The 27,368-nt window shown below is 40.4% G+C and overlaps 1 protein-coding gene and 2 long non-coding RNA genes across 16 annotated transcripts; 1 reads left to right on the top strand and 2 right to left on the bottom strand.

The window, feature by feature from the left end:
* Positions 1-1,733: 1,733 nt before the first annotated feature.
* Positions 1,734-17,338, bottom strand: LOC102080278 (gastrula zinc finger protein XlCGF26.1). Of its 11 annotated transcripts, none has more exons than XR_002058196.2 (5): positions 17,033-17,338; positions 16,407-16,442; positions 15,523-16,230; positions 13,745-13,840; positions 11,901-13,606 (listed from the first exon to the last, which is right to left on the bottom strand). XR_002058196.2 is itself a non-coding variant. In XM_019351358.2 (3 exons), the coding sequence occupies exon 3, from the start codon at positions 5,114-5,116 to the stop codon at positions 3,440-3,442; it is 1,677 nt and encodes a 558-aa protein (XP_019206903.1). In that variant the 5' UTR covers positions 5,117-5,193; positions 16,407-16,442; positions 16,922-17,334; the 3' UTR covers positions 1,734-3,439. The 11 variants fall into 11 exon arrangements, 6 of the variants coding, with proteins under 6 accessions (XP_019206903.1, XP_019206905.1, XP_019206904.1 ...); XR_002058193.2 differs by having other exon boundaries at positions 16,922-17,337; XR_002058194.2 differs by lacking the exon at positions 15,523-16,230 and having other exon boundaries at positions 17,033-17,334.
* Positions 17,339-21,064: 3,726 nt separating this feature from the next.
* On the top strand, positions 21,065-22,840 carry LOC112843042 (uncharacterized). Its single transcript, XR_003215136.1, has 2 exons — positions 21,065-22,036; positions 22,113-22,840. It is a non-coding gene; the product is annotated as an uncharacterized LOC112843042 (long non-coding RNA).
* Positions 22,841-23,376: 536 nt separating this feature from the next.
* Positions 23,377-26,999, bottom strand: LOC109196864 (uncharacterized). 4 transcript variants are annotated; one of them, XR_002058202.2, is made up of 6 exons: positions 26,844-26,999; positions 25,306-25,415; positions 25,055-25,114; positions 24,866-24,956; positions 24,542-24,699; positions 23,377-23,898 (listed from the first exon to the last, which is right to left on the bottom strand). It is a non-coding gene; the product is annotated as an uncharacterized LOC109196864 (long non-coding RNA). The 4 variants fall into 4 exon arrangements; XR_002058200.2 differs by having other exon boundaries at positions 26,839-26,996; XR_003215125.1 differs by lacking the exon at positions 25,306-25,415 and having other exon boundaries at positions 25,043-25,114; positions 26,839-26,990.
* Between the last annotated feature and the right edge of the window lie 369 nt (positions 27,000-27,368).

Genomic DNA, 27,368 nt, shown 5'->3' with positions numbered 1-27,368 from the left:
ATTGAGTTTTCCCTTTCCAGTCACCTTTCTCACTCACTATGTGTTAATAGACCTCTCTGCATTGAATCATATCTGTTATTAATCTCTGTCTCTCTTACACAGCATGTCTTTTATCCTGTCTTCCTTCTCTCACCCCAACCGGTCGCAGCAGATGGCCGCCCCTCCCTGAGCCTGGTTCTGCCGGAGCTTTCTAGTAATAACAGAAGCGAAACGCAATATTGTGTCAGGACAATTCATTATTTATGCACAATAAACAAAGGAGCATAGCGCGACAATTTCTGTTCAGCGCCAGACTTGCTTGTAGCCTATATCATCAATTATGTTATGAAAAATGACGTATTAACTACTACAAAACACTGACCTTTGTGGGAATGTTTGGAGCAGACTGGGAAGTTATATTTGGTCTTTGAATGGCTGCAATCCAGGCCGATCTCTTTACCCGTCGGCTTCCCGTGGCTGTCATGCGACCGGCTATTGCAGTTAATAATACAACAGCTTCTTGCCATTTTTTGGGTTTCTTTTTATCGTTGTATAACTGATTTCAATTGAAAGCCTGGATGCGCTAGTACCTCTTGCCACGGGTTCCCAGAATCCTTTGCGGTTTTACCCCTGAATGACGTCACATTTTCAATCTCTATTGGAGGGAATGCCGCTGTAAGTAATACAGACTAACAGGATATGGAAGGCAAAAGTGAACACACCGAACACAGGCAGAATGCTAACCACTGGCTCAACAATGGTATATCGTCATGTACAAAATGTGGTGAAGCCACTGTGGTGCATTTGTGGTGAGAAATGGTCCAGACGATGTACTCTAATAGTGGGCTTTACTGCATGTAATGAAGAGGACTCCCTTACTACCACTTATATTATAGTTTCTATAGCACTTTAGGAGCACCTTTCGTTTGATTAAAAGCACCGTATCTAGCACTTTATTCAGCATCACACTTTAAGCCTAGCACAGGAAGAACATTTGCACACAAGTTGGATTTTTCATTGAGTATTTATTGTGTATTTTAAAATCAGTTGGTAGCCTTTGTTCTAGATCCTGCGCCTCATCAATAAATGTGGTTTTATGTGAAGAAGACAGTTTGTGATTGAGAGCAAATAAGGTTTACCAGTAAGGATAACTAATGCTAGTTTGTGTGAAAGTCTAGAAATAAAGGTGGTGCAAAGAAGTGACCGTAAGATGTTATTACTCACCCTTCTTTCCCGTGTTCACTCCAGGGTGTTTGGGCAAATGTTTTCCTGGGGGTCCAGACATGGGTTAAAGGAGCGTGGGAAATCTTTTGTGCTTGGGGTTTTTTGGTGTTTTTACAATAAGGGGTATGGTTTAAGGATAAAGTGTAAAATATTTATTAATATGAAAATGTAAAATGTATTTATATATATTTTTATTAAAGTTGATGTATTATATAATGTGGTGGAAGTTTAGGATTTCAGAAATCACCTGTTAATAGAATAATGCTTTAATCTGTGACAGCTGAAAGTATTTAAGACTGTCAGTTGTTATTAAATGCAGTGGACTGTTTGTGAGCTGTATGGTAAATAAATACCCCGTGTTCAACTATACTTGTCTTGGTCTGCCTCATAATAAATCCAGCCGCAAAAGGCTGCCCTATTACACTGCACATGGCACATGACAATACAGTTACAGGGGGATTTGGATTGTAAGTGTGGTCCTGTGATAATTGCTGCAATTCCACTGGAATTATATGAAATTTCAATTATTCTCTTTGAAATGGCATTTTAATTATATTTATGCACAAATACTTAACAGTAGGTACACTGGAATAAAGGGGGTAGCAAGTCGGTTTCTTACAGAGAAAATACAAAGAATGATTATAGCGACATAACTTTTAAGTAATGTGTAAATAAGTTCACAGAAAATAAAAAATATACTTTATAAGTTTTATATATCTTAAATGACAAACTGACGAAATACAATAAAAAAAACATTTTTGATGCAACATAAAAAAGACAGGTTTCTTTTTCTCATCATGCAACAAAACAGACCCACATCATGTTTTAAGACAACAGAAATCATTTAAAACTATTAAATTTTGTTCTTTGAATTCTTTTGGCAGCAAAGAAAGACTGGACCCAGGGTGGTCAAAGCTCAAAGAAATGATCTTTATTTTACATTCCCGGGAACAGAGACCTGAACACACGAACACACACGCTCAGGTCTGAAAGCAGCAGCAGCCAACATGGTTATATATATATATATATATATATATATATTTCCGCAGCACGTCACACACTCTAAGTTTGGATCTTTGCAAAAGCATGCAGTTTCCTGTCAGCCTGCGACCTAGTTTACACTCAAATCCCAACAAAACACATTTCAACACATTTCAAATAGCTACCTTAGAGAAACAGCGCTGCATTGACTTCACTAATTATCTCATGATGAACAGCTGAATAAACAGCAACAGGTCTTTCAGATTGACCTAGAGGGATATCTGTTCAGATGCTCTGATTCTCTTTGTGATCACATGATGACAATAATGCTTGGTCTGCAAGATTACATAGATGTTTGCACAGAACAGATAAATTCAACATTTGCGTGACTTTAACGTGACAAACTTTCCTCAAATCTATCTTCAATGAACAGTTTGTTTTGTGATGCATGCATAGATTTCAAACCCTTGCTGCATCGTGGCCTCTTAATAAATTCTGTTTATAGTTCTGCTATACGTCAGACACACATAGTTTCGATATAAACAACTCCTGTGTAACTAGTTCTGCTTTTCTGTCTGGTTTCCTGTGTTTTATTAATATGCCTATGCAGCTCTACCCTAGCTTCCTGTTTTTTAACTTCTCCTTACTGAAGTCTCTGTTGCCAAGGCGACCAGTCACCCTCTGACCTAGTTTTCCTCACAGACCTTACTACAAAGTACAAAAAACCAATATAATCAGAAAATAAGCACTAAGAATATATGTTTATTCCTTAACACTCTTAATCATGGGTTTAATTTAGGTTTCTAATAAATAGCCATTACATTTAAGAAACAACAATCAGGAGTTTCTGAAAAGACCATTTGATTAAAAATCAGAAAATGTAAGAAACTAATATCAACAATTCAGAGAAAGTCTTTCTACATGCTGGCTGCCAGCTTAAGATAGGCATGTTATTTCCCTTCCCTTCATTCCTCTTCTCTCCAGAGCATACCTCCACCTCTCCAGGTTCTCTTATACCTGATTCCTATTCCTACTATGGATTACAATGTCATCTGCAAACAAGATATTCAACAGAGACTCTTAACTGACCTCGAATGTCAGTCTGCCCGTCGATACTGAAAACAAGAAGGGGCTCAGAATTGATGTAATCCCATCCCCACCTTCAACCCATCTGTTACTCCTTCAGCCATTCGGGAGGGGCTCAGAGTCGCAGAGCCGCTGCTCCTCCACATCGAAAGGAGCCAGTTGAGGTGATTCAGGCATCTGACAAGGATGCCTCCTGAGTGAGGTGCTCCGGGCATGTTCCACTGGGAGGAGGCGCCGAGGCAGACCCAGGACACGCTGGGGAGATTATATCTCTCGGCTGGCATGGGAACGCCTTGGTGTTCCCCGCGATCCAACCCTGCGATCCAGCCCCGGATAAAGCGGAAGAAGATGGATGGATGATTGGGTGGATTAGTTGATGATTTATTAACCTATTCTTGAGTGCAAAAGTCTTTCCACACTGACCACAGCTGAATGGTTTAAATCCAGTGTGGATAAGCTGATGTTTTTGTAAGCTGCCATCCTGAGTAAAGGTCTTTCCACACTGATCACAGCTGAATGGTTTAAATCCAGTGTGGATAAGCTGATGTTTTTGTAAGTGACCATTCTGACTAAAAGCCTTTCCACACTGATCACAGCTGAATGGTTTAAATCCAGTGTGGATAAGCTGATGTTTTTGTAAGCTGCCATCCTGAGTAAAGGTCTTTCCACACTGATCACAGCTGAATGGTTTAAATCCAGTGTGGATAAGCTGATGTTTTTGTAAGCTGCCATCCTGAGTAAAGGTCTTTCCACACTGATCACAGCTGTATGGTTTAAATCCAGTGTGGATAAGCTGATGTTTTTGTAAGCTGCAATCCTGAGTAAAGGTCTTTCCACACTGATCACAGCTAAATGGTTTAAATCCAGTGTGGATAACCTGATGTTTTTTTAAGTTACCTTTGGAAGTGAAAGACTTTCCACACTGATCACAGCTGAATGGTTTAAATCCAGTGTGGGTGACCTGATGTCCTTTTAAGTTACCTTTGGAAGTGAAAGACTTTCCACACTGATCACAGCTGAATGGTTTAAATCCAGTGTGGATGAGCTGATGTTTTTTTAAGCTGCCACTCTGAGTGAAAGCCCTGCCACATTGATCACAGCTGAATGGTTTAAATCCAGTGTGGGTGACCTGATGTCCTTTTAAGTTACCTTTGGACGTGAAAGACTTTCCACACTGATCACAGCTGAATGGTTTAAATCCAGTGTGGATGACCTGATGTCCTTTTAAGTTACTTTTGGAAGTGAAAGACTTTCCCCACTGATCACACCTGAATGGTTTAAATCCAGCGTGAATGAGCTGATGTTTTTTTAAGTTGGCATTCTGAGTAAAAGCTTTTCCACACTGATCACAGCTGAATGGTTTACATCCAGTGTGAATGAGCTCATGTTTTTTTAAGTCGTCAGTCCTGGTGAAATTCTTTCCACACTGATCACAGCTGAATGGTTTAAATCCAGTGTGGATGAGCTGATGTCTTTTTAAGTTGGCATTCTGAGTAAAAGCCTTTCCACACTGATCACAGCTGAATGGTTTAAATCCAGTGTGGATGAGCTGATGTTGTTTTAAGATGCTATTATGTGTAAAAGCTTTGCCACATTGATCACAGCTGAATGGTTTGAATCCAGTGTGGATGAGCTGATGTTGTTTTAAGATGCTATTATGTGTAAAAGCTTTGCCACACTGATCACAGCTGAATGGTTTGAATCCAGTGTGGATGAGCTGATGTTGTTTTAAACCGCTACGCCGGGTTAAAGTCTTTCCACACTGATCGCATGTGAAGCTTTTGTCTCCACTGTCAATGCTCTGGCGTCTTCTGGGCTGCTTCATAGTGGTAAAAGTCTTTTCCATCCGGTTCACAACTGGTTCATCTGTACTTGCTGGAACTGGTTGGATTTTGTTTTGTTTGATGCTTTCCCTTCTTTTGACTATAATGACAAAGAAACAAAACAGTGACATGTAGTTATAGAACGACAAAACCTACAAAGTGTACAGATTATGACACATTCTTAAAAGCTTAATTCAGTTTCAGTTTAACATCGTTAAAAGGTTAAAAAAAAACGTATATAGACACATTGTAGACACAAACAGAAGACATTAAATATATGAAAAGAGATATGTGAATTATTTAGCAAAGAAAAAAGATAAATAACTCTAAATATATCTTATATTTTAGACATCTAAAGGTAGCCACCCTTTCCTTTGTTGACAGCGCTGCAATCCCTTGGCCTTCTCTCAATGAGCTTCATGATGTAGTCGCCAAGCGCAGTCGCAAAAAACGTCAATCGCTACAAACAAAAAAGTGGCTCACATGATGACCGCCCCAGGAAAGGAAGACCAAGAGTCACCTCTGCTGCTGACGATAAATTTATCTGAGTCACCAGCCTCAGAAATCACAGCACCTCTGGTTAGAGCCTAGAGAAATGCCACACAGAGTTCCAGTAGCAGACATATCTCTACATCACCTGTTGAGAGGAGACTTTGTGAATCAGCCCTTTATGGTCAAATAGCTGCTAAGAAACCACTACTAAGAAAAAGCAACAATCAGAAGACATTTGTTTGGGCCAAGAAACACAGGGAATGGACATTAGACCAGTGAAAATCTGGTCTGATGAGTCAAAATTTGAGATGTTTGGTTCTACCCACTGTGTCTTTGGGCGAAGCAGAAAAGGTGAACGGTTCACGCTGTGAAACATGGAGGAGGTGTGATGGTGTGGAGGTGCTTTGCTTGTGACATTGTTGGGGATTTATTCAAAATTGAATGCACGCTAAACCAGCATGGCTACTACAGCATCCCGCAGCAACATGCCGCCCCATCTGGTTTGTGTTTAGTTGCACCATCATTTATTTTGCAACAGGACAATGACCCCAAACACACCTCCAGGCTGTGTAAGGGCTAATTTGACCAAGGAGAATGATGGAGAGCTACGCCAGAAAACCTGGACTCCACAGTAACCTGACCTAAACCCAATCCAGTTGGTTTGGGATCAAATGGACCAAAAGGGCTAGCAAGTGCTCAAGACTGTTGGAAAACCATTTCAGGTGACTACCTCGTGAAGCTCATCAAGGGATGCCAAGAGTGTGCAAGGCAGTAAACAAAACTAAGGGTGGCTAGTGAAGATATGTGTAGCTTATTTTAGAGTTTAGGAATGTGTTAGATAGGATGTAGAATTATTGTAGAGACACTGGCACTGCCCTGGATGCAATAAAGGCCTGAGTGTGTCATGAATTTAGGAGTAGATTTCTAGGAGGCCCTCCCCCACTTTGAACTGTGAAAGTAAGACAAAGAGAAGTTAATATTGAGTGGAAATTCCCCAGTGGATACCTGGGTGGGGGTCTCAGTATTTGTAACTGGATAACTTTGGTCTGAAAGGGAGATTACTTTTATTACCGGCAGGAAGTCACGTATACAGAGAAACACACACACACACACACACACACACATGCACACTCACTCACTCACGTGCACTTACACATACACACAGGTACGCGCACACAGGCACTCACATGCTCGTGCATACACACACAGACAGAGTTTGCAGGACACCATGGGGGTTTTATGATGGGGTCGCTTCTACAAAGCTGTGTTTCACAGACAAAGGAGTAGAATATTTGCAGAGGGACACTGGCCTTGCACGTCTTCCCTTCTAGAAGATGCATGCTTAACTGAAGAGGAATAAAGATGAATAAAGGTTTTGTGAAATGACTACTGAGTCCGGTGCCGTCCCTGGATGCCCGAGGAATAAAAAAGAACCGGGGTGAAACTGATTTCGTAACACTAGAATCTCGAATATAAGGCATGAGTTATTTTCATTTTTTTTTGTTTACTTCATATTTCCATATTTCTTCATTTATAGTTTTGATGCCTTCAGTGAGAATCTACAATGTAAACAGTCATGAAACGAAAGAAAAGGCATTAAATGAGAAGCTGTGTCCAAACATTTGACCAGTGCTGTACTAAGATAGAAAGACAAACAGTACACTTGGCTCAGCCTGGCTGCAGCGCTGAAAAGAAACCTGTGGTTGTTCCCAGTTTTTCTTACTTACTAAGATTTCATTACTTTCAAGAGGGCTTTTTCTTTTCCAGGTCAAAAGAAGATCTTCTAAATTAGTCTTCTATGGGATCAGAATGATGCCACCTTGAAATGAAACCGAAAAAAAATATTGAAACCGAAAAGAAATATTGTAACTGAAATACATGTACTGAAAAATCTTGTATTGAAACCGAAAAAAAAATTGACAGTGAAAAACAATTAATTGTGTGGATGCCTCAAGGCATCCACACTATTGTGTTCCTGTTTCTCTTTATTCTTTATCTTTATTCTTCTAGTTGCTCCGTTTTTTGGCACTTAACTACTCCCTCAGTTTTCAGCCGATTTTCTCCGTTCAAACTCCAAAAAATTCTGCTCTTTCTGCTAACGACTGCTATGACTTTTGGTGCTCATAACTTCTATACTTTTTGAGATATTGAATATTTTTTGCAATATTTTTGCCCATTGAAATGAATGGAACACATTATCAATGTGGTCACTTATTTCTGATCGCCGGGCTGAGCTGTGTTTTAGCTCAGTGAGATGAGCAGCCGTTCTAAGACTGGAAGGCCCGGGTTCAAATCCCACTTATGGCAACAATTTTTTCAGTTCACAGTTAAACTTTTTTTTAACTGTTTTCAACACAAATTTGAGCATCTTCAGCCCCTTTCAGCAAAATTTTCAGTTTTTTCTGCTGTTTTCAGAAAAAAAAACCCTCTTTTCAGCAGAAATTCTGCTCATTCACCTCTTTTCAGCACAATGTTCTGCTTCTTTCCGTCTTTTCTGCAGAAATGCTGCTCATTCTTCACCCCTTTTCAGCAGAATTGTGAGTTTTTTCACCCCTTTTCAGCACAAATCCCATCTTTTTCAGGTGTTTTCAGCAGAAACCTCTTTTCAGCAGAAATTCTGGTGATTCACCTCTTTTAAGCAGAATTTCAGCCTTTTCACCTCTCATCAGCACAATTCTCAGCAGCTTCTGCTCATTTCAGCAGAATTGTCAGTCTCTCCACCTCTGTTTTTGTAAGAATGAGTTTAGCTCAGTGAGATGAGTAGCTGCCTTGAGCCCAGGAGGACCAGGTTCGAATCCTGCTCAGGGCAACATTTGTTTTTCACCACCATGCAACTTTTTGCAACTTTTCATCTTTTTCAGCTTTTCAGCAGACAGCTTCAGCGTTAAGGCATCCACACAGCATTTTCGCAGGAAATGCAAATTTTTCTAGTTCAAACTGTAATTTTTTTGTTTTCACTTACAATTTTTTTTTTTCGGTTTCAATCCATTTTTTGGTTTAAATCCATTTTTTTTTTCCAGTTTCAATCCATTTTTCGGTTTCAAAACATTTTTCGATTTCACTCTGCTGGCACTGTTTTGGTGTCCAGGGGTCGGAATCCCCGCCCCCCAGCGCGCCGCTGGGGAGGCGGGGATTCCGACCCTCATGTATTTTCATATATTATAATGCTGACCAATGACTGGAGAAAACACTGACGACGCGGCTGCGGTCACGGACAGTGTTGCCAACTTAGCAACTTTGTCGCTGTATTTAGCGAGTTTTCAGACCCCTTAGCGACATTTTTTTCTAAAAAGTGACTAGCGACAAATCTGGCGACTTTTTCTGGTGTTATTGGAGACTTATTTATGATGACTTTTTGACGTAAAAGAGGATATCACTTATACTCTCAACAAGCAGCGGGTGCTGCCGTGGGCACCTCGCCCGTTGCAAAGTGCTCACGGGTGGAGGATAGTCCCCCCCAGCTGCTATCAGAGCAGCAGATGGTCACACCAATGCGTCCAAACTGCAAATGAATCGCGTATGAGCGAAGCTGCTGCTCCCGCACTGACTGTAACGCAGTCAATTCTTCTTTTACTCTTATGCTGTTTTGTGGATCACAAGGTTTAAAACTACATATAAACACACACACACACAAAGTAACTCCACCAGAGTGCCTGTTTCGGGTTGGAGGGTTGGAATCCACCCAGGTTAGGAGGGAACTGAGGAGGATTAATGGCAAGAAGGCAGCGGGCCCAGATGGCATCAGCTCAAGGGTCGTCAGGTCCTGCGCGGACCAACTGTGTGGGGTGATGGAGCACCTCTTCAACCTGAGCCTGAGGCTGGGAAGAGTCCCACAGCTCTGGAAAACCTCCTGTGTTGGTCCAGTGCCAAAGACTTCACGCCCCAAGGACCTCAACAGCTACAGGCCGGTGGCTCTGACATCCCACCCGATGAAGACCCTGAAGCGGCTGGTCCTGGCTCAGCTTCGGCGCCTTGTGAGCACATCACTGGACCCACTTCAGTTTGCCTACCAACCTGGCATTGGAGCGGACGATGCCGTCATTCACCTCCTACATCGTTCCCTCGCGCACCTGGAGACCGCTGGGAGCACTGTGAGAATCATGTTCTTTGATTTCTCCAGTGCCTTCAACACTATTCTTCCCTCGGTTCTGAAGGACAAGCTGGAGAACTCTGGAGTGGACCATCACCTCACTACCTGGATTTTGGACTACCTCACCGACCGACCACAGTATGTGAGGACTCAGGGCTGTGTGTCGGACAGGGTCGTCTGCAGTACGGGGGCCCCACAGGGAACGGTTCTGGCTCCGTTCCTCTTCACCATCTACACTGCAGACTTCTCCCACAACTCCACCCAGTGCTTCCTGCAGAAGTTCTCTGATGACTCTGCAATAGTCGGCCTCATCACTGATGGGGACGACAAGGAGTACAGAGGACTGACTCAAGACTTTGTGGACTGGTGCCAGCTGAACTACCTTCAGATCAATGCCAGTAAAACCAAGGAGCTGGTGGTAGACTTCCGCAGGCACAAGCATCCTCCACTGCAACCACTGAACATCCAAGGTATGGACATCGAGGCTGTGGACAGCTACAGGTACCTTGGTGTTCATCTGAACAACAAACTGGACTGGACTCATAACTCAGACGCCCTCTACAGGAAAGGGCAGAGCAGGCTGTACCTGCTGCGGAGACTCAGGTCGTTTGGAGTGGAGGGCCCACTCCTGAAGACCTTCTATGACTCTGTGGTGGCCTCAGCCATCTTCTATGGTGTGGTCTGCTGGGGCGGCAGCATCTCTGCTGGGGACAGGAAGAGACTGAACAGGCTGATCCGAAGGGCCAGCTTTGTTCTGGGATGCCCTCTCAACCCAGTGGAGGTGGTGAGTGACAGGAGAATGGCGGCTAAGCTGTCATCCCTGTTAGACAACATCTCCCACCCCATGCAGGAGACTCTGACAGCACTGAGCAGCTCCTTCAGTGGGAGACTGCGGCACCCACGGTGTGGGATGGAGAGATTTCGCAGGTCTTTCCTCCCCACTGCTGTCAGACTCCACAATAAAGACTTTTGCAGCTGATCAAACACACAAACCCACACATGTGCAATAAGACTGCTATATGTGCAATTCTTCTTCTGACGAAGTTGTATTTTTGTATTTTCCTACTCAGTTGTATATAGTATTTGTATTTCCATTTTATTCTATTGTATATATTATTCTATTCCATTTTATTCTATTGTATATGGTATTTTATTTTATTTTATTGTATTGTATTTTATTGCTTTCCATTGTTTTCTAATTTCTGCTACATAACTTTGCACTTTGCTGTAACAAAACAAATTTCCCACCTGTGGGACTGATAAAGGTCATCTTATCTTATCTTAATTGTGACATTAAAAAAAACAATAATTGCTAAAAGAAATTTAATTTGTAGTTCTAAATAAACTCTAAATGCATTTAGGATGTTTTTTTACTCACTTTATGTCTCTTCCACGATGTTATTTCTCTCTTCAACAACGTAGGTTACTATTACATTACCATGACCAATTATGCAAATTAGGCGATGATGTCATTTAGCGACTTCTAGCGACTTTTAGGACAACCAATAGCGATTTTCCTTACTGAGGAGTTGGCAACACTGGTCACGGACAAACTTGCACGTGTCTGTTCGGGAATGGCAGATGCTGAGAGGTCCAGCGTTTACATTACTCGTTTACATTACCGACTATTTCAAAGTGCCAGCCTGAGGTGTTCTTCAGTAAATTGGACTACCGGACAGGAGGACCTGAGGCCCCACTGCATTAATTATTCCGTAATTTAGGTCCTTAGCTAGCTACCTAGCTAGCTAAGATGAGCACTCGGCTGTAGGGAAAACTTGTTTTGTAAAGTTCGTTTAGCTAACCCGTGCAGGTGAATGAATTTACCCTGACTAAAGAAATCAAGAGAAACGCACCGGGCTGCTTAGTGACTAACCACGGTTACTGTACTTTTATTATGAGTATTATACTGTAAGAGTAACAGGCTGGACTCTGCTTCTGCTCCTGTGCAGAGCTGATTATTAAATATGTGCAAACAGCAGTATGTTTTCTATCGCTTTCCACATGTGGAAGGACATTAACGCCAACTTTTAAAAACCTGGCACTTCAGTAACCCCTCATTAGTCAATACCTACGGATTAAATAGCAAAGCCCGATACTTATGTACTGAAACCAACTACTTCCGCTTGTCAGCTTAAGTTAAAAATGTTACATTTTTCTTCTGATTATTTTTTTAGCATTTTTTTTTTTTTTTTACTGAGTTTATTACAAATATTCAGGTTAAAAAAAACTGTCCAAATTATTTTTAATGAGTTATGTTCACAAAGTTTGTTACAAATATTCAGGTTAAAAAAAAAAAAAACTGTCCGAATTATTTTTAATGAGTTATGTTCACAAAGTCACATGTGCAGTACTCTGTACAGCTTGCATCCTTTAGGACAAATAATTTGAAGCATTAATATTTCTTGTTCAATACCACTGCTGATAACATCTCCGTATGTTGTGACCAGGATGCAGCAGCAGACTGAACCTCGACTGAAACCTGCTCCATCCTCTCATCTTTGCAGATGTCCATTTATAAAGCATCAACAACTCAAAGGTAAACATGATATTAGAAAATGTGTTAGTATATAAGGCTTTTAAACAAATAAAAAATAAACAGCTGTCGGCAGAACTGTAGGACTGAACAACTTCAGATCCCGAGTGTGTGAGGACAGAGAAGGATCAGCTCTATTTCAGATTTGAGATGATTCTGTTCTGTTTGTGATTTGTCCTCAGATTCAGACCTCAGCACCACCCAGTGACAGCAGACAGATCATCCTATATCTTCAATCTTTGTAGTAACTCCAAAATTAACTGAAGAAAACAGTACAAAGGTTAAAGTACCACATGTGCTGTCAGTGAAAGCTGCAGCTATTTTATTGATAAATTTAAAGACAAAAAGTCAAAAGGATTAATCACTCCTGTAACTGTGTCACTATACATCAGCATTAACAGTACCTCAGTTTGGTGTTTCAGAAAACTGCTGATCTCAGACCTGCACAACTTCTGTTTTAAACACTGAATATACTCAGCTACATGATGAGCATGTGATGTTTTCTCTAACACAATTAAATAAAACCTGATTAAAGTCAAATGTTGTTACTTGTATTTGAACTAAAAACTTGTGATCTGGAATTATTTCACTGTTTTTTGACAATAGTGTGTTATTTATTGTCGCGCTGACCTAGTAGGTGTGGCTGTTACTCTTCTCTTCCTCCTTCTGCCCACTACCTGCTCTGTGCTGCTGCTTGCGCGTGGCCGCTGATTAGACCTTGTGTGCAATCTATAACTAAGCGCGGCCTGGTGCGCACCGCTCCGCCAGGTGTGCTGAATTAGAGCAATCAAGGGCTGGCGTGCCTAGTAGACCTTAAAATGCATGCAGCAGTCATTTGACCCGGGTGCGACATACTGAGAGGACAGCAAACAAAGCACAATCCACTTTCCACTGTGAGGAAGACTGAGCTAGACGGGCTATCGGTTTTCTACCTACCTACCTAGCTAGCAAAACAGCTATCTAACTAGCTAACTACCTTATCGACTGAATGAACCTGAAACTGGTCAAAAATAAATTGAGTGAAATTCAAAGTCTGGTCTTTTTCAAGTGTGGGCACCTCACAGACAGAGAACACTTGACATTTATCATAAAGTAATTCAGAGTCATTCATACCAGAGTAACCAGAGAGCACAACATATATTTAACTTTCTACAGGACTTAAAGCTATTATATTATGTAAAAGTCCAGACCCTCTGAGGATTATCTGAGTACTTCTAACATTACACAAGCAAAGGTCTCCATCAGTGTTCATGAAATGCTGGGTTTATCCTTCTTGTGAGGGAGCTGCTGGTGAAGATCACGAGCCCTGCTTGATCCCGGCGATGAGTTTCAGTCTTCCTGGTGTTTCTGAAATGATGCCTCTCACTGTGGGTCAACAGAACATCTGGCACAGGACAGCTGTAATGAAAGAAATTGAAGAGGTTTTGAAAAAAAAATCTTGGAAATGCCCTATATGTGAGAAGCAGATTTTGTATTTACATTTCTTTTGCCAATCAAGATAACTAGAAGTATAATTTTCACCATACAATTACTAACCTTGTCATCTCCTGCACTGTCTGTTTTGGGCTCTGGGCTTGTCCTTCCCAGTGCTCATGAAACTGCTTTTGCTGCACTGTGATATGAGGTGCTAATCTGTTGACAGTGTTGGGAAGGTTAATTTTAAAATGTATTCCACCAAAGATTATAGAAGTAATGTATTCTGAATACTTTACAACTACATGAATATACTATTGCTGTGTGATTTATTACTATTACTGAAGGCTACTCGCCATACCAATACCAACTAGATGTTAAAATCTTAATATAAATGAGTAACAGTAGGTGGACATAAGGTAAGGCTGCACTCTTCGCAGCGATCTCGTATAGAAAACTATTCCGCGTGTATATAAAACAGGTCAGCGGCTCCAAACCGTAGTAAAGGGACCTCTGGCTAATACGTCGGGTTCCGTGTCGGGCTCGTAGTTGAAAACTAGCTTTACTTTGTTGTCTGGGTCAACTTTGCTAGCGAGAGACAGAGAGAGGCGTTGAAAGGCTGCTGCAACGGAACTTATTGTTTCAGAGGAAAACACGAACACAGTGTACAGTCGAGTCTTAATAGCTTACTTACAGCTGGGCACTCTTTTTGGCTGCAGTGGTTATTATTATATTTACATGCTTCCAGCTCCCGTTTCTGCTCCGTGACAGGTCGTACTTTTCCTTTTTCTCCCTCCTTCGCTCACAGACACATAACGGGTATGGCAGTCCATTCTCCCTGCAGCATGGACTACACTGCCCATGAGGCTACATTGTTTAGGGCGATGCCTGTAACACTCTGCTATTGATTATGTGCACGAGAAAATGCTAACTTCCTGGTTTGAGGCCGGATGTGGGGTTGCACATTTCCGGTAGCTTTACTTTGCGGTAAATCGCTACTGTGAAGATATACTCCAAAATCATGTCCAAAACTTGAAAACGGAAAGATTGCGTTAAGTTCCAAAGAGCAGAAGGTGGGAACACTCACCACTGTTGTGTCACAAAAAAATCTAATGATAGATTTTGACGTTTAACCACTTAAGCCCCACGTCTCCGGTACCGGGGGCAAAAAGGAGGAGATCACGTTTAATCGGTTATAACGCGGGTTGAGAAATATAAGTCCAGACATGTGTGGTATCCACAGAAACCTCATAATCTCAGCTAAAATGTCATATAAACCATTTCTACAACCACCAAACACACCGAAAATAAGCCGCGATTACACGAGCAGTTACGTAAATGCGCAGAAGTCCGCTAAACAAACAAAACCGAACCAGAAATTCTTCAGACTTCATGTAAGTAACCGATTAAAGATAGGCTGGTTAGCTCCCAGAGCTATCACTGACTCCACACACAAAGTTTCACCACGATCAGACCAAAATTCACGGAATTAGCCACAAAAGAAGACCACAAAAACACACAGCGGCGCAAATGCTCTAAGACAGAAATTGGCTTACCGTCCCGATTATTTTCGCAGGTAGCCGGTAACCACGTGATTGACGTTTAAAGAGTTTAGATCGATCGGTTGTTTGCATCACTCAACACAAGCAGAACTGCATCACTGCAGCATAAGACACATCGTCCACATTCAGAAGCACATCTCTGTATAGTGACTGGTCTTATTCTTTAAACAGGCAAATGTTCAGCATTCAAACTACAGGTGAACAACAGTCACAGATGTTTCCCGTTATGTCCACACCTACACAGCATGTTAAACCGTGAAAAAAGCCACACAAAAAATGAACGATTGCTGGTGAGGGTTTCTATACATTAGTATGTATGAAGGGTATGTTGTGACTTACCTTCTAAATTAAAAAGTGCAGTACTGGATGTCCACGATGTCCACGCATCAAAAAACATAAAATTGGCTACTTGATTTCACCTATCGCTGGTTATTTTTTGAACATAACACCCGCAATAAAGGAGGGACAGCTGAGAAATATAACATTTGAATCCCTTTTCTCTTTTGCTCTGAGGCGTGGGGGCAAAATATCGACAAGTCCATGAACATCATTTACAGTTATATTGGGTAAATGACCAAGACATCTATAGAAATGTAAATCGACGCTTAATTCATTCATTTGGTTAACTTCTTTTGGACATTAAACAGGGCGCGAATAGGACACCGGAAACAAAGCTCCCCACAGGAGTTTTTGCACCAGAAGTAGCATATGCTAACGTGCACATAGTCAATTGCCTTCATATTAAATCAGTTTTGTATAATAATTTTTAGAGCCTCTTATTGCGTGTTTTGTTTGGGTTTCCACCGGCATGGAATTACCAAAAATAGAGAGACCATAGCCTAACATATGAAACAGGAAAATACTGCCATGTAATCCATTTATTTCAACAAACTAACTGTATTCTCAATATCACCAGTAACTATAACGGATACATTTACTTATATTTTGTATTTTAAATACGTAACGCCGGTGCATGTATTACGTTACTCCCCAACACTGCCTGTTGATGAGATCTTGTGCCGCTCCTAAAACACCGGCCTCCAACTCCTAAAGAGACACAGGTATCCCTAAATTTAGCAAATATTAGCTTCAGGCTAGCTTGCTACGACGAATAGGCTAATACCAGTATTTTACCACAACTTCACCAGATGTAGCTAAAAAAACTAAACTAATGTCCAGTCCAGTGGGACAGCAAGGAAAGATGACAAAAAATGATTACTTACTTGCTGTTTAGAGGGTCAAGCTGAAATTGCAGAAGCCTTTGAAAGACGGGAAGAGAGAAAGATGGCAGCTTGGTCAGCACTAGTGGCCTCTATAATGTATGCAAATACATGCGGGCCGGAATCCCCGCCCCCCCCCAGCGCGCCCCTGGACGCCAAAACAGTGCCAGCAGATTGAAACTGAAAAATGGTTTGAAACTGAAAAATGGATTGAAACGGAAAACTGGATTAAAACTGAAAAAAAAAAAAAATTGTAAGCGAAAACAAAAAACATTACAGTTTCAATTAATTGTTTTTCACTATAAATTTTTTTTCGGTTTCAATACAAGATTTTTCAGTACATTTATTTCAGTTACAATATTTCTTTTCGGTTTCAATATTTTTTCGGTTTCGTTTCAAGGTGGCATCGTTCTGATCCCATAAAACAGAAGGTACAAACGAAAACACAAATTAGCTAAGACAGAAACCCTGTAGACAATTATGGAGTTAGGCAACCAATGCAGTTATAATTTACTCACTGTGGATCCCTCTCTGAGTAACCCGAATTAAAGATCCACCAGGGGAGAAGGAGGCAAGCGCGCCGATTTTATAACTGGACTAGGACTAGTAGAGACAGTGGGCTCACTGACCTCCTCTTTCCGGCATGTTACTCCCGTCAGTCAGCACAAGTACACGTTCTTTGTTTACAACGATCAACGAGAGCGTATATCTTTCCAAACACACATCAGAAACAGAAACGCGATCTGCTGGAGACCAGAGGAGAAGCAGAAAGGAAGCTCAGCACAGCCACACGATCTTTGCCTTAGACGGCTTAAAAAAACTAAAAGTCCTCGTGGAAGATGAAAAGTTTGATGACTGTAGTTATACTCTTACTTCCTTACGGCCAAGTTCTGCTTTTTACAAGCGCTGCTACTTCTTCTTGTTTAATGTCGATTGGCAACAACGTTTCTGGTGCATTACCGCCACCACCTGCACAGGAGTGTTAATAGGGGACACTAACTTCCTGCGAATTCTTTCATCTTTACTGTTCTGCCATCTTCACTTGATTTTTTTAATTACTGTTTCATTTCTCCTTTAGTGAATAGTATCATTATATCAATTTGACTGCTTTTTGTAGCTTGTTTTGCATATTTTTGTTCCAGCTCTAAAATTTGAGGCTCCCCCATTGCCCCTCCCATCAAGATTGTCTTATGTTTGTTTTCATTTTAATAAACGTGAACAGCAGAGAGAGGAAGACACCCTATAATGAGATGAAACAATACCTTGCAATTTTTCCTGCATATACAATTTTACGGTCATTCACACCATGCCACTAATAACCAGCTCGCAAAGTAAAACATAATAAAAACAAAACAACAAACACAAAACACCAGACATTATGATATAGACTTATAATTTGCACAATTTGTGTTTTCTAAATTCTATTTCACACATATTCGGGAAAAGTGAACGCAAGGGCCCTCAGTGCCCCTGCTTGCTGCTGCTGCGCTGAAGTCTCAAACACAACCTGTCAAAAGGGAAAGGGGGCGGGAAGCATCCAAACAAAGAACATTTCATTCATAATGTTGTCAATCCAAGCCCAGTGTGTATTGATTATTTTTTCTGGCTTGTGCGAAATCCCAGAAAGAAAATAAAACCCTATAAAATGGTCAAGGTCTATTAGGTTATGTTGTGGTGATTCTTGTGTTGAGTGTTATCAGATGCTCAGTATAGAAAAAAAAAATAAGAAAAGGAGAGAAGAAACGAGCAAAACATACAGGTAATCAAATGTGTCATTGGATAATGGTAGGTATTATAGATGACGTGTTTCCTGAAAAAAGATAACATTGATTATATAACAATCAGGATTAATCACACAAGAAAATTAGCCCCGGTGCACAAATATTTTTTTATATGAAGAGGACTTTAGTGGGGGACAAAATCAAATAATAGACATGAGCATGAATATTGTAAACTCAAGCTCTTTTAATTTCTGGGGGTGGGGGTTAACCGTTAACACCACTAGCCACTAGAAGTGGGAATCACCAGACACCTCATGATACAATATTATCACAATACTTAACTTACGATACGATATTATTGCAATTTTTGATATTTTGTGATATTCTGAGTACTGCAATACAATATATTGTGATTTGTCACATTTTTTTCTAATCATTTTACCTAATAAAAACAAAGTCAAACACTCAGTGTTTCTCTAATTTCCATCAGTTTTATATCTGACAAACTGAACTGTTTGTATCACAGCAACGTAACTGAATGCAACCATCTGGGGACAACGGTACAATTATAGCTATTCCGAACCACTAAATTTGTAAAAACTATGCAGCCCCTTCAGCAACAAAAGAATTTGAAAGTAAATTACTGTAAAATTAAAACAATATAGTTTTACATTAAATAAAATTTTTTTTAAATTGGAATAAAATAAAATATGTTGTCTTAAATTAAAATAAGTAAACTGTCCTGTTTGTTCCTGTCCTAAAAAAGTTAAACAAATTTAGTGAAGTGAAGTGAATTTAGATAGTGAAGCAATGTCAGCATTCCTGCTCAGAAAAGGGAGCTGATCAACATGCTCTGAGGTAAGAGTGTCTGTTTTGCTGTGACGATGTCTCCAGCGGTTGAGAAGACTCTTTCTTTTTGCCAGTGTGGCCAGGAAAGGATAGACTTGCTCATGGGATTTCCACCAGCTTAGTAGGTCTTCTGTGAGTGTCAGTGGCGTGACCTCCTGCCATCTTTTCACTTCCTCCTCAGTTATTGCAGATTTGGGGCGACCGTGGTCCAGGGGTTTGGGAAGCTCATCTGTAACCAGAAGGTTGCCGGTTTGATTCCCAGCTCTCTCTGTCCTGGTGGTTATGTCCTTGGGCAAGACACTTTACCCTACCGCCTACTGGTGTTGGCCAGAGGGGCCGATGGCGTGATATAGCAGCCTCACGTCTGTCAGTCTGCCCCAGGGCAGCTGTGTTCATGGGCTTCTGGCTCAGAGATTGTCTGCTGCCTCTTTTCTTCCCATAGAAAATCTGCACACATACAGTGAGAGGGAGAAAATAAATATGTTATTTTATGGAGTCATGTTGTTCCCTGCAGTTAGGGAACAACAAAACCTACAGAGAAAAAAAAAACATTAATCATTTTACATATAGTTGTTTTTTTCTCCCTTTTATTCTTTTTTTTCAGTGTAAGAATATTCAACACTGCTATAAATACATTTTAAAAAATGTCTCTGTGCAAAATCGGTTTAAAAACACAAACAACTGTGGGATACTGTTTGTCCATGATTTACACCGGGGTAACAAATTGTCGCAGGATCAGTGTTGTGCCAAGGTAGGTATCACCAACTAAATTTGTTCCCCCTGTACTGTGAGCATTCGCTGGGCACGGACTGCGGATCCAGTTTACTCTGCCTCCATTACAGACGATTAGACTTGGAAGTAGTGATGTTTGAGTTTTGTGATAAAGCAAAAAATGAGTGGATTACATTACCATTCAGTTTGAGGGTTACAACAGAAAATTATATATTTATTGTTCTCACGAGGTACCGGATGGGATTATTTCAACAAACAAAGTACATTTTGTCTGATAATTATTTTTATTCTCCTGTAACTTTACTGTATGAAGTGCTAAAACCTCCAACATTTCAGGAGTAGTTAGTTGTTATTTTCTAGTCATTAGCTTGGAAGGAAGTTGGTTTGGAAGCATATTTGGCAATGCATCAACGTCTGCTTTGCGTTTGTGTGCAACCCCTTTAAAAAACCTGTCTATTATTCTAGCAGTGGGTGACAAAGGGGCTAGGACTGAATTCATTTACCATTTGATACTTGTATATATTGTTATTTTGTGGTCTGTTATCTTATAGTCAAGATCCATCAGGTGCTCCATCAGTTGCAAAACCAATAGACTAAAAAAACACCTTCTTCCCGTGGGCTGTCAGAGCTTTTAATGCAAACTAAGAACGTGAACAGACTTCTTCCATACAATAACTCTCTTGCTGCTGTTCATTGACTATGTTGCTGCCATCCCATGTGCAATATCTTAGTCTTTCCTTGTTCTGTGCAATATGTTGGTCATCCCATTTTTTTTGGTGCGACGTTTTACCCCCTGTGCTATATTTAGGTCTCTGTAAAAAAAAGTCTTGGCTTTTATAGCAGATAACCCCCTGAAAATATTCTCCAGTAAATCACAAAAGGAAGAAAACCACGAATTGACATATGAACATTACCTGATGCTGCTGAACTGAAGTAGAGCAACGTTGAAGAGGTTTTATTAGAAACATGGCTAAGCTTTTTGCAATTTGGCATCGCTTGTAAAAGTTTAAAGTTCTTCAGTAGAAATTAGCAGAAATTAAGCTTTCTTGTCAGAGGGCACTTTAAAAAAACAAACAAACAAAAACAATGGGCAGCAACACTGTACACATCGGTAGACTGATACATGATAAGCAAGCAAATAATGCAAAAAACAGATTTTTTTATAATGGTAAACTAGTCTTGAACTACAGTGAGAGAGCTGTGCAGCAAGTGTGATTAGTTGTCACGGTTCTGGATCATTTCTTATTCTCTTGTAGTGCTGGTGGTGGTGGTGATGATGATTATTACTAGTTTCTTGTTTCTGGTTATCCGTGTTTAAGGATTTGTTATTTCATGTATTGTTTGAGTTGCATGTGTTATATTCTGTCTGTCTCTCAGTGTCGTGTCTGCGTCCTTGTGTAGTGTTTTCTTGTTTCCTGTTTTATTGTGAAGGTCTGCGTCTCATGTAAGTGTGTTCAGTTTTACCTCCCTTGTCTCGTCTCGTTAATTACCTCCAGCTGTGTCCACCACCTGTGTGTAATCTCCCTGTGTTTCTCTGTGTGTATTTAAGTCGTGTCTTCTGTCATTGTAGCTGCTGGTCTGTCTGTGTATCCACCATGCTCCTTCTGTGTGTTCTCCCTGCTGTCCGTCATCATTCTCCGCTGTTCATCCTCCTTCATGTACATGTCCTGGGCCCTGTTTCAGAAAGCTGATTTAGTGCAAACTCTGAGTAAGTATACCCTGAGTTAACGAAAACTCTGGGTTTTCGGTTTCACAAAGCAAGTTTAGATTAATTCTGAGTGAGTTACTATGACGACACACTCCGTGAAGCTAACCTGCCCCCTAGCAGGTTTACTTCAACTAACCCTGACCTTCTCCGCCTCTTTGTCGGAAACCTGACTGTAGGAAGTGTCAGACATGGCGTGCCCCTTCCTTGAAGAGCCAGTAGATGTTGAAGCCCAAATTCTCCACAGAGCTCTCCGCCGGGAGAGAGTGATTAGAGCGCGTTTGGACATTTTATTATTTCCTGATGATTTTCTGTGTGAACGTTACCGTTTTTCAGCACAATCTATAATTTATTTGAATAACATCCTCAGGCCTTATATTGCTCATGTGACACATCGCAGACATTCTCTCAGTTCTGTACATATTATTTGTATTGCACTTCGTTTTTTTTTGCAAACGGGAGCTTTCTGTATAATATTGGTGACGCTGAGCACGTTTCCAAGGCTACCGTCTGTCGGGCAGTCAGGAATGTTACAGTTGCACTGAAACGTCTCCTGTACTTGTTTGTGGTGTTCCCCGGTCATAGACCCACAAGATTTATCAAAGAGGGATTCCACAAAATTGCAGGTATCAGGATGAACAAAACTTAATTCATGATGTGATGATACTTGAACTACTACTTAGATTTTACATTTATTTTCAGGGTTCCCAGGCGTGATTGGCTGTATAGATGGCACTCACATTCCATTCTGCTGCTTGAAGTGTTCCATTTCCAAAAAGCATTTTTTTATTTTCTTGATCAAACAGGTCTTGTACAGCTGCTTTACGGGGAGTTATTGAAACACAGAAAATAGCATTGACATTCATAGTACATGCCTACTTAGGTTGGTTGTAAATCAGTGCTGAACATCTTACTGAGGAAAGGTTTGTTGGAGAAGTGGCTGGACCCTCTTCCTCTACATTTTTTATATTTCATTTTTACTTGCTGCCAGGAACGTTTGGGGCCTGTTGGGTTGCACCTGCGCTCACATCACATCACAAAATAAAATATATAAAATAAAAAATAAAATGAAATATAATAAAATAACGTGTTAAATGGGTGGAAATCCCTAGATCAATGTTTAAATTAACACTCACGCATTGACTCTGTCGGCTATGTATTGCCATGCATGCTCCCTTTCTTTTGCAGCTGAGGCTGTTACTTTTTTTCCGCAAAATTTGCATGTTATCGGCATATGCTGCCATCAGAATTTCGGCCTCAAGCGCTGTAAAATACATTGACCGCGCCTTCTTTCCCTCCGTCTCCATGGTGACTCGCTTAATCTGTGCTCCACTAATCAGGGCTTTATGCGCGCGCTTAACTTGGGGTTAAAGCAACTCCGCGTTGATTGAACTAATTGTTATCAGCCTTTCTGAAACCGAATATTCCGAGTTGGACAGTTCGGGGTTACTCAACCCTGAGTATCATTTTTAACTCTGAGTTTTCTAAACCGGCTTTCTGAAACAGGGCCCAGGTTTGTGTTCACTAGTTTAGTTGTTCCCAGTTTAGATACACTGTTTAAAAAAAAAAAAAAAAAAAAACTGTCAAATTTACGGTAAAATACCGACAGCTGTGGTTGCCAGGAATATACCGTGAAAAAAAATGTGGAATCTGTAAAAGACAATACAGTATACTGGTTTTGTAACCCTAAATTTTAAGGTAGACAACGTATTATTTTACCAAAATCATGATAGAAAAAAACAAATATATTTGTCAATTATACAGCAATTTAATGTAAAAAATGCAACTTTCCATAGCTTTTTACGGATATTTGCAGTAAAAAAAAGTTATAATATAATAATATTTACAGTAATTTGTTGTTAATTTAACAGTAATAGGATGGACCCTATTATTGTAAATAACTGTAAAAATAACAGAAATATGTTAAACCTTATTAAAACCTTTGACAGTAAAAAACACAGTGAAATTGTATAACAAATTACAGCATTTTATTTTGACCAGATACATTTTACGGTAAATTCCTGGCAACCACAGCTGCCGGTATTTTACCGCTAAAAATACAGTACAATATGAGGAACATAAATGGTTTACCGTACATTTTACATTTGCAACCGCTAAATATAGAAAAATCTAAAGATACTCATATATAACCAAGGTAGTGAATATTACTGATAAACAATGAGAAAATTTGACATACCATTTGAAAACAGACTAAACATATCATTTTCTCTATTCCTACAAAACAGCATAGATCTTGAGAATACAGCATGTGTCCATATATATGGCTGGTAATCCATGGAGGAATGAATAAACATGAAACAAAATATTACCTGCCCCTGACCTATCAACAGTAATGAGTCACTGGGTCCTGCCTTGGTGAAGGAAAGGACTCAGTGGAGTTTCTAATGCGCATGGTGTCGAAGATACAAGCTCTGCAGGAGTACTTCAATGTCCATCAGGAGTTCACTTTGGACTGGCAGGATCCCCTCTGCAGCAAAAAATGGACAAAGTTTGATCAGTGCTTGAGCAAAATGCACAGAAATGAACAAAACGTGCTGCTAAAAACAGATCTAATGATAAATGATTTCTTAAGTGTAAAATATACAGTTCTTAAAGGATAGCTATTGTCAAAATGCAACCTGGGCTGTTTTTTTTTTTTTTACTGTAAACAAGACAAACATATATCTAAAAGCATAATTACGACAAACGAGCTGTTTTTGAGATTGACCGTGATTTTGTTTTGTGGTCAATAGCCAGTGAATGGGAATACTAGGGGGCCGGGGCATAAATTTGAGTGCATCAAAATCGATACAGAAAAAAAACAAAACAGCCCAGGTTGCGTTTTGGCAATAGTTATCATTTAAATCTACTTATGTAAAAGTGATACATAGACAACGCAGCCCTAATCACAATCATAATTTGTTGGAAAACGTATTTAAGTTTCCTATTGATTTATCATAGAACTTTAAGTTAATGGCTGAATGCATGGTGATGAGACCTATCATTCAATCTACATTTTATAGCATATGAAACTGCTCACCTGGACATGAACCTGAGCTCGGCTGATTAAGATTAGTGTCTCCTGTCCATCTTTTTTTTTTTAGCAAAACTTGAATAATACCACTGCTTACCTCTTATTGAATCTTTGGGTGCAGACTTAACTGAAGAGCCTCGTATAAACAGGCAGGGTGTGATGTTTAGGGAAACCAAAGAATACAGGTGCCATCATTTCTGCCAGAAGACTCATGGGGTGCAACGAAGCTTTCATTGTGGACTGGCTAGATACCTTCTGCATTCAGAAAGAAAACAAGAAGGGCATACACCATAAACAATAATAACTGACAAAAATAATGAGACAAGAAATTAAAGTAACAAAATAAGTGCAAATCAAGTTTCCCTGTGTTGCAGTGTAGCTGAATGTTTTTCAACAATTTGATTTACAGTAAAACACATACCAAATATTTCCAGCCAAGGTTTGTTTCAATCTTCAGCATGTTTTTCCTGCCATTGTCTTGAAACTGTTTCATCTGTCCCTCTCATTTGATGCTGTTTACAAAAACAAAACAGCAATATTGTAAAGAGAAAAAGGAAAATGAATTTAATGGAAAAAAAAAAGAAAAAAAGATTATGACCTGAAATCTCACCTTTTCCTGAGAGTCACAGGTCCTTTGAGTATCCTTATGGTTTCTGCTCAAATTCAGTGTCTGAAAAGGGCAGGAACAAAACAAACCTTTTTAATCATAATAAAGACAAAATAAGATTTAGAGACAGACAACAAAGAAATGTGTAAAATATCTTCTTGAATCTGTTTACTCCCTCAAAGATATCATGACCTAGACATGGTGGCAAGCCTGGCATACAAACGTTGAAGTATTTCAGTGAATTGAACACTGACCTGAACTTCACTCCTTCGACGTCTGGTGTATTGTCAATCTGGAGGTGATCAACAGCAGAGTTGTAGTTCTCTTTGGTACGTTCTGGTCCACACAGATTTGGGTCAGCACCCTGAAATTCAGATTTCGTTATCAGGCAGTACCTGCAGAAGTACTTTGAAGAACTAAAGTTTTCAGTGAAGCCACCAATACAGTGAGAACCCAGATTATCACCAGCAATGCAAAACAAAGTTCCTTTGACTCTAGTTTCATCTGATGCAACAATCCCACTGTCCTCCAATTCTTTCAAGTCTGCCAGTAATTCAGAGAACACATTAGCATGACCAAACTCTTTAAAATCTTTCTCCCTGCACAGTAAGACAAGAGACATGTGATCTGTGTCTGAGCGTACATGAAGTGGCAAGTTTGCCACTGATGCATATACAGCTAATACCTTGTGTTTTGTCCTTGCAGAGCCTAAAGGGTTAACGACTTCAAAGGCATCCTGGTAGAGTACTAGCTTGAGACATGATGGGTTTTGACCAAAAAAATCATTTGATTTAAACAGCTTACTATCACTTATGTCACACAGAACATCAGCAGGAGGCTCAGTAGAGGGCTCTTCTGATTTCTGCCACAGATCAGACTCTAGCAGACATCTCAAAGTCTCTCTTAAAGGCACATAATAGGCAAACCTATCTTTTCTGTTTTCATCTCTCCCTAAAAATATTTTCTTTGGTTCCACATAGTTGAAGGCTTTTTTAAAGGTCTGAGCTCTGGAGTGCACTGTCCTCAATGGCCCGGTATGACATGCAGAAAAAAGATCATAGCTTTTGACAGACTCGCAGACTTTGTTGATGTCCTCCTCTGATAATGATGTGTCATCTTTTAACAGTGATGCAAGTTTACCCAAACTGTATGTTCTGCATTTCCTCCACAATGTTCTGTATGGTTGAAGCAGGCAGTAGAAACTGACCCTGCAATTTTAAGTAGAATAGTGAAACGTTTCTCAGAAAAAGTGACGTGGCTCATTCCGATGCAGTTTACAATGAAGCACGTAGCCCAGGGGTGGGCAATTCCAGGCCCCGAGGGCCGGTGTCCCTGCAGGTTTTAGATCTCACCTTGGGTCAACACACCTGAATCACATGATTAGTTCGTTACCAGGCCTCTGGAGAACATCAGGACATGTTGAGGAGATAATTTAGCCATTTAAATCAGCTGTGTTGGTTCAAGGACACATGTAAAACCTGCAGGGACACCGGCCCTCGGTGCCCACCCCTGACGTAGCCCCTTGATGACTGAACTACCTTACCACAGAAATTACAGGTTAACATAACTCCATGTACTTTGGTAATTCCTCCCTAGCGAATTAAGCACGCCAAACACAGAAACTAATCCAGAGCAATGCTTCCCTCGCGACAGTAATGCTAACTCAACTCACAAATGCTAACTAAATTCACAACCTCACTCATAAAAAACGAACTGCTAAAATTATCTATAAACGCTGGGCTGGTGGATTTTTATAACAGAGATAACTTGAAGTTGCATGTACTCACCTCACCTCGAACTAATTGTAAGCTGCCAGGATGTCTACAAATTCCGAAGATGCTGTGGTCCAAGCAGCAATAAATGGCGCTAATATACGAGTTCAAAACTGTGTCTGTTAGCTAAGCCAACTTGAATCTCCTGCATGAAAAAAAGAGCGGTTGGCACACAGCTCAGCAGCGCGCCACGCTATTGGTCATTTTCAGGTGACGTCATCCTGCACTGTAATGTCGCTCTTTGTTTCTTTAGGAGGAGGTTCGAATTTGATCAGAAGTCACGTCTGCAGACCGCTGCAGCCACGTCTTGCCTTGCTTCCCCTTTTTTTTGGTGAAATGGTTCGCTCATACTGCACAATGTTGCTACCACAATTTTTTTTTCTCTGCAATTCGAACGTAAAACGTCTGTACACGGTTTACCAGCAGTTTAGCTACCAATCAACAGCGATCACACAAACTCAAAATTTAAGGCGGACCCACGTAAGGTGGTCTGATAATATGGCGTGAAACACAACAACATAAAGTTGTTTTAAAATAATAATTAA

The sequence above is a fragment of the Oreochromis niloticus genome, linkage group LG3 (assembly GCF_001858045.2).
Source record: "Oreochromis niloticus isolate F11D_XX linkage group LG3, O_niloticus_UMD_NMBU, whole genome shotgun sequence".
NCBI classification, from domain to species: domain Eukaryota; kingdom Metazoa; phylum Chordata; class Actinopteri; order Cichliformes; family Cichlidae; genus Oreochromis; species Oreochromis niloticus.
Note: the sequence above shows the minus strand (reverse complement) of the source record. Positions and strands in the feature narration are given on the sequence as shown.

What these genes read in the sequence shown, in the direction of transcription:
- LOC102080278 (XM_025900640.1), bottom strand. Translation starts at nt 6,491, where the DNA reads ATGACACACTCAGGCCTTTATTGCATCCAGG. An exon ending in AGGCCTTTATTGCATCCAGG is followed by an intron (nt 5,194 to 6,460) that starts GCAGTGCCAGTG and finishes TTGTCATTATAG; the next exon opens with TCAAAAGAAGGGAAAGCATC.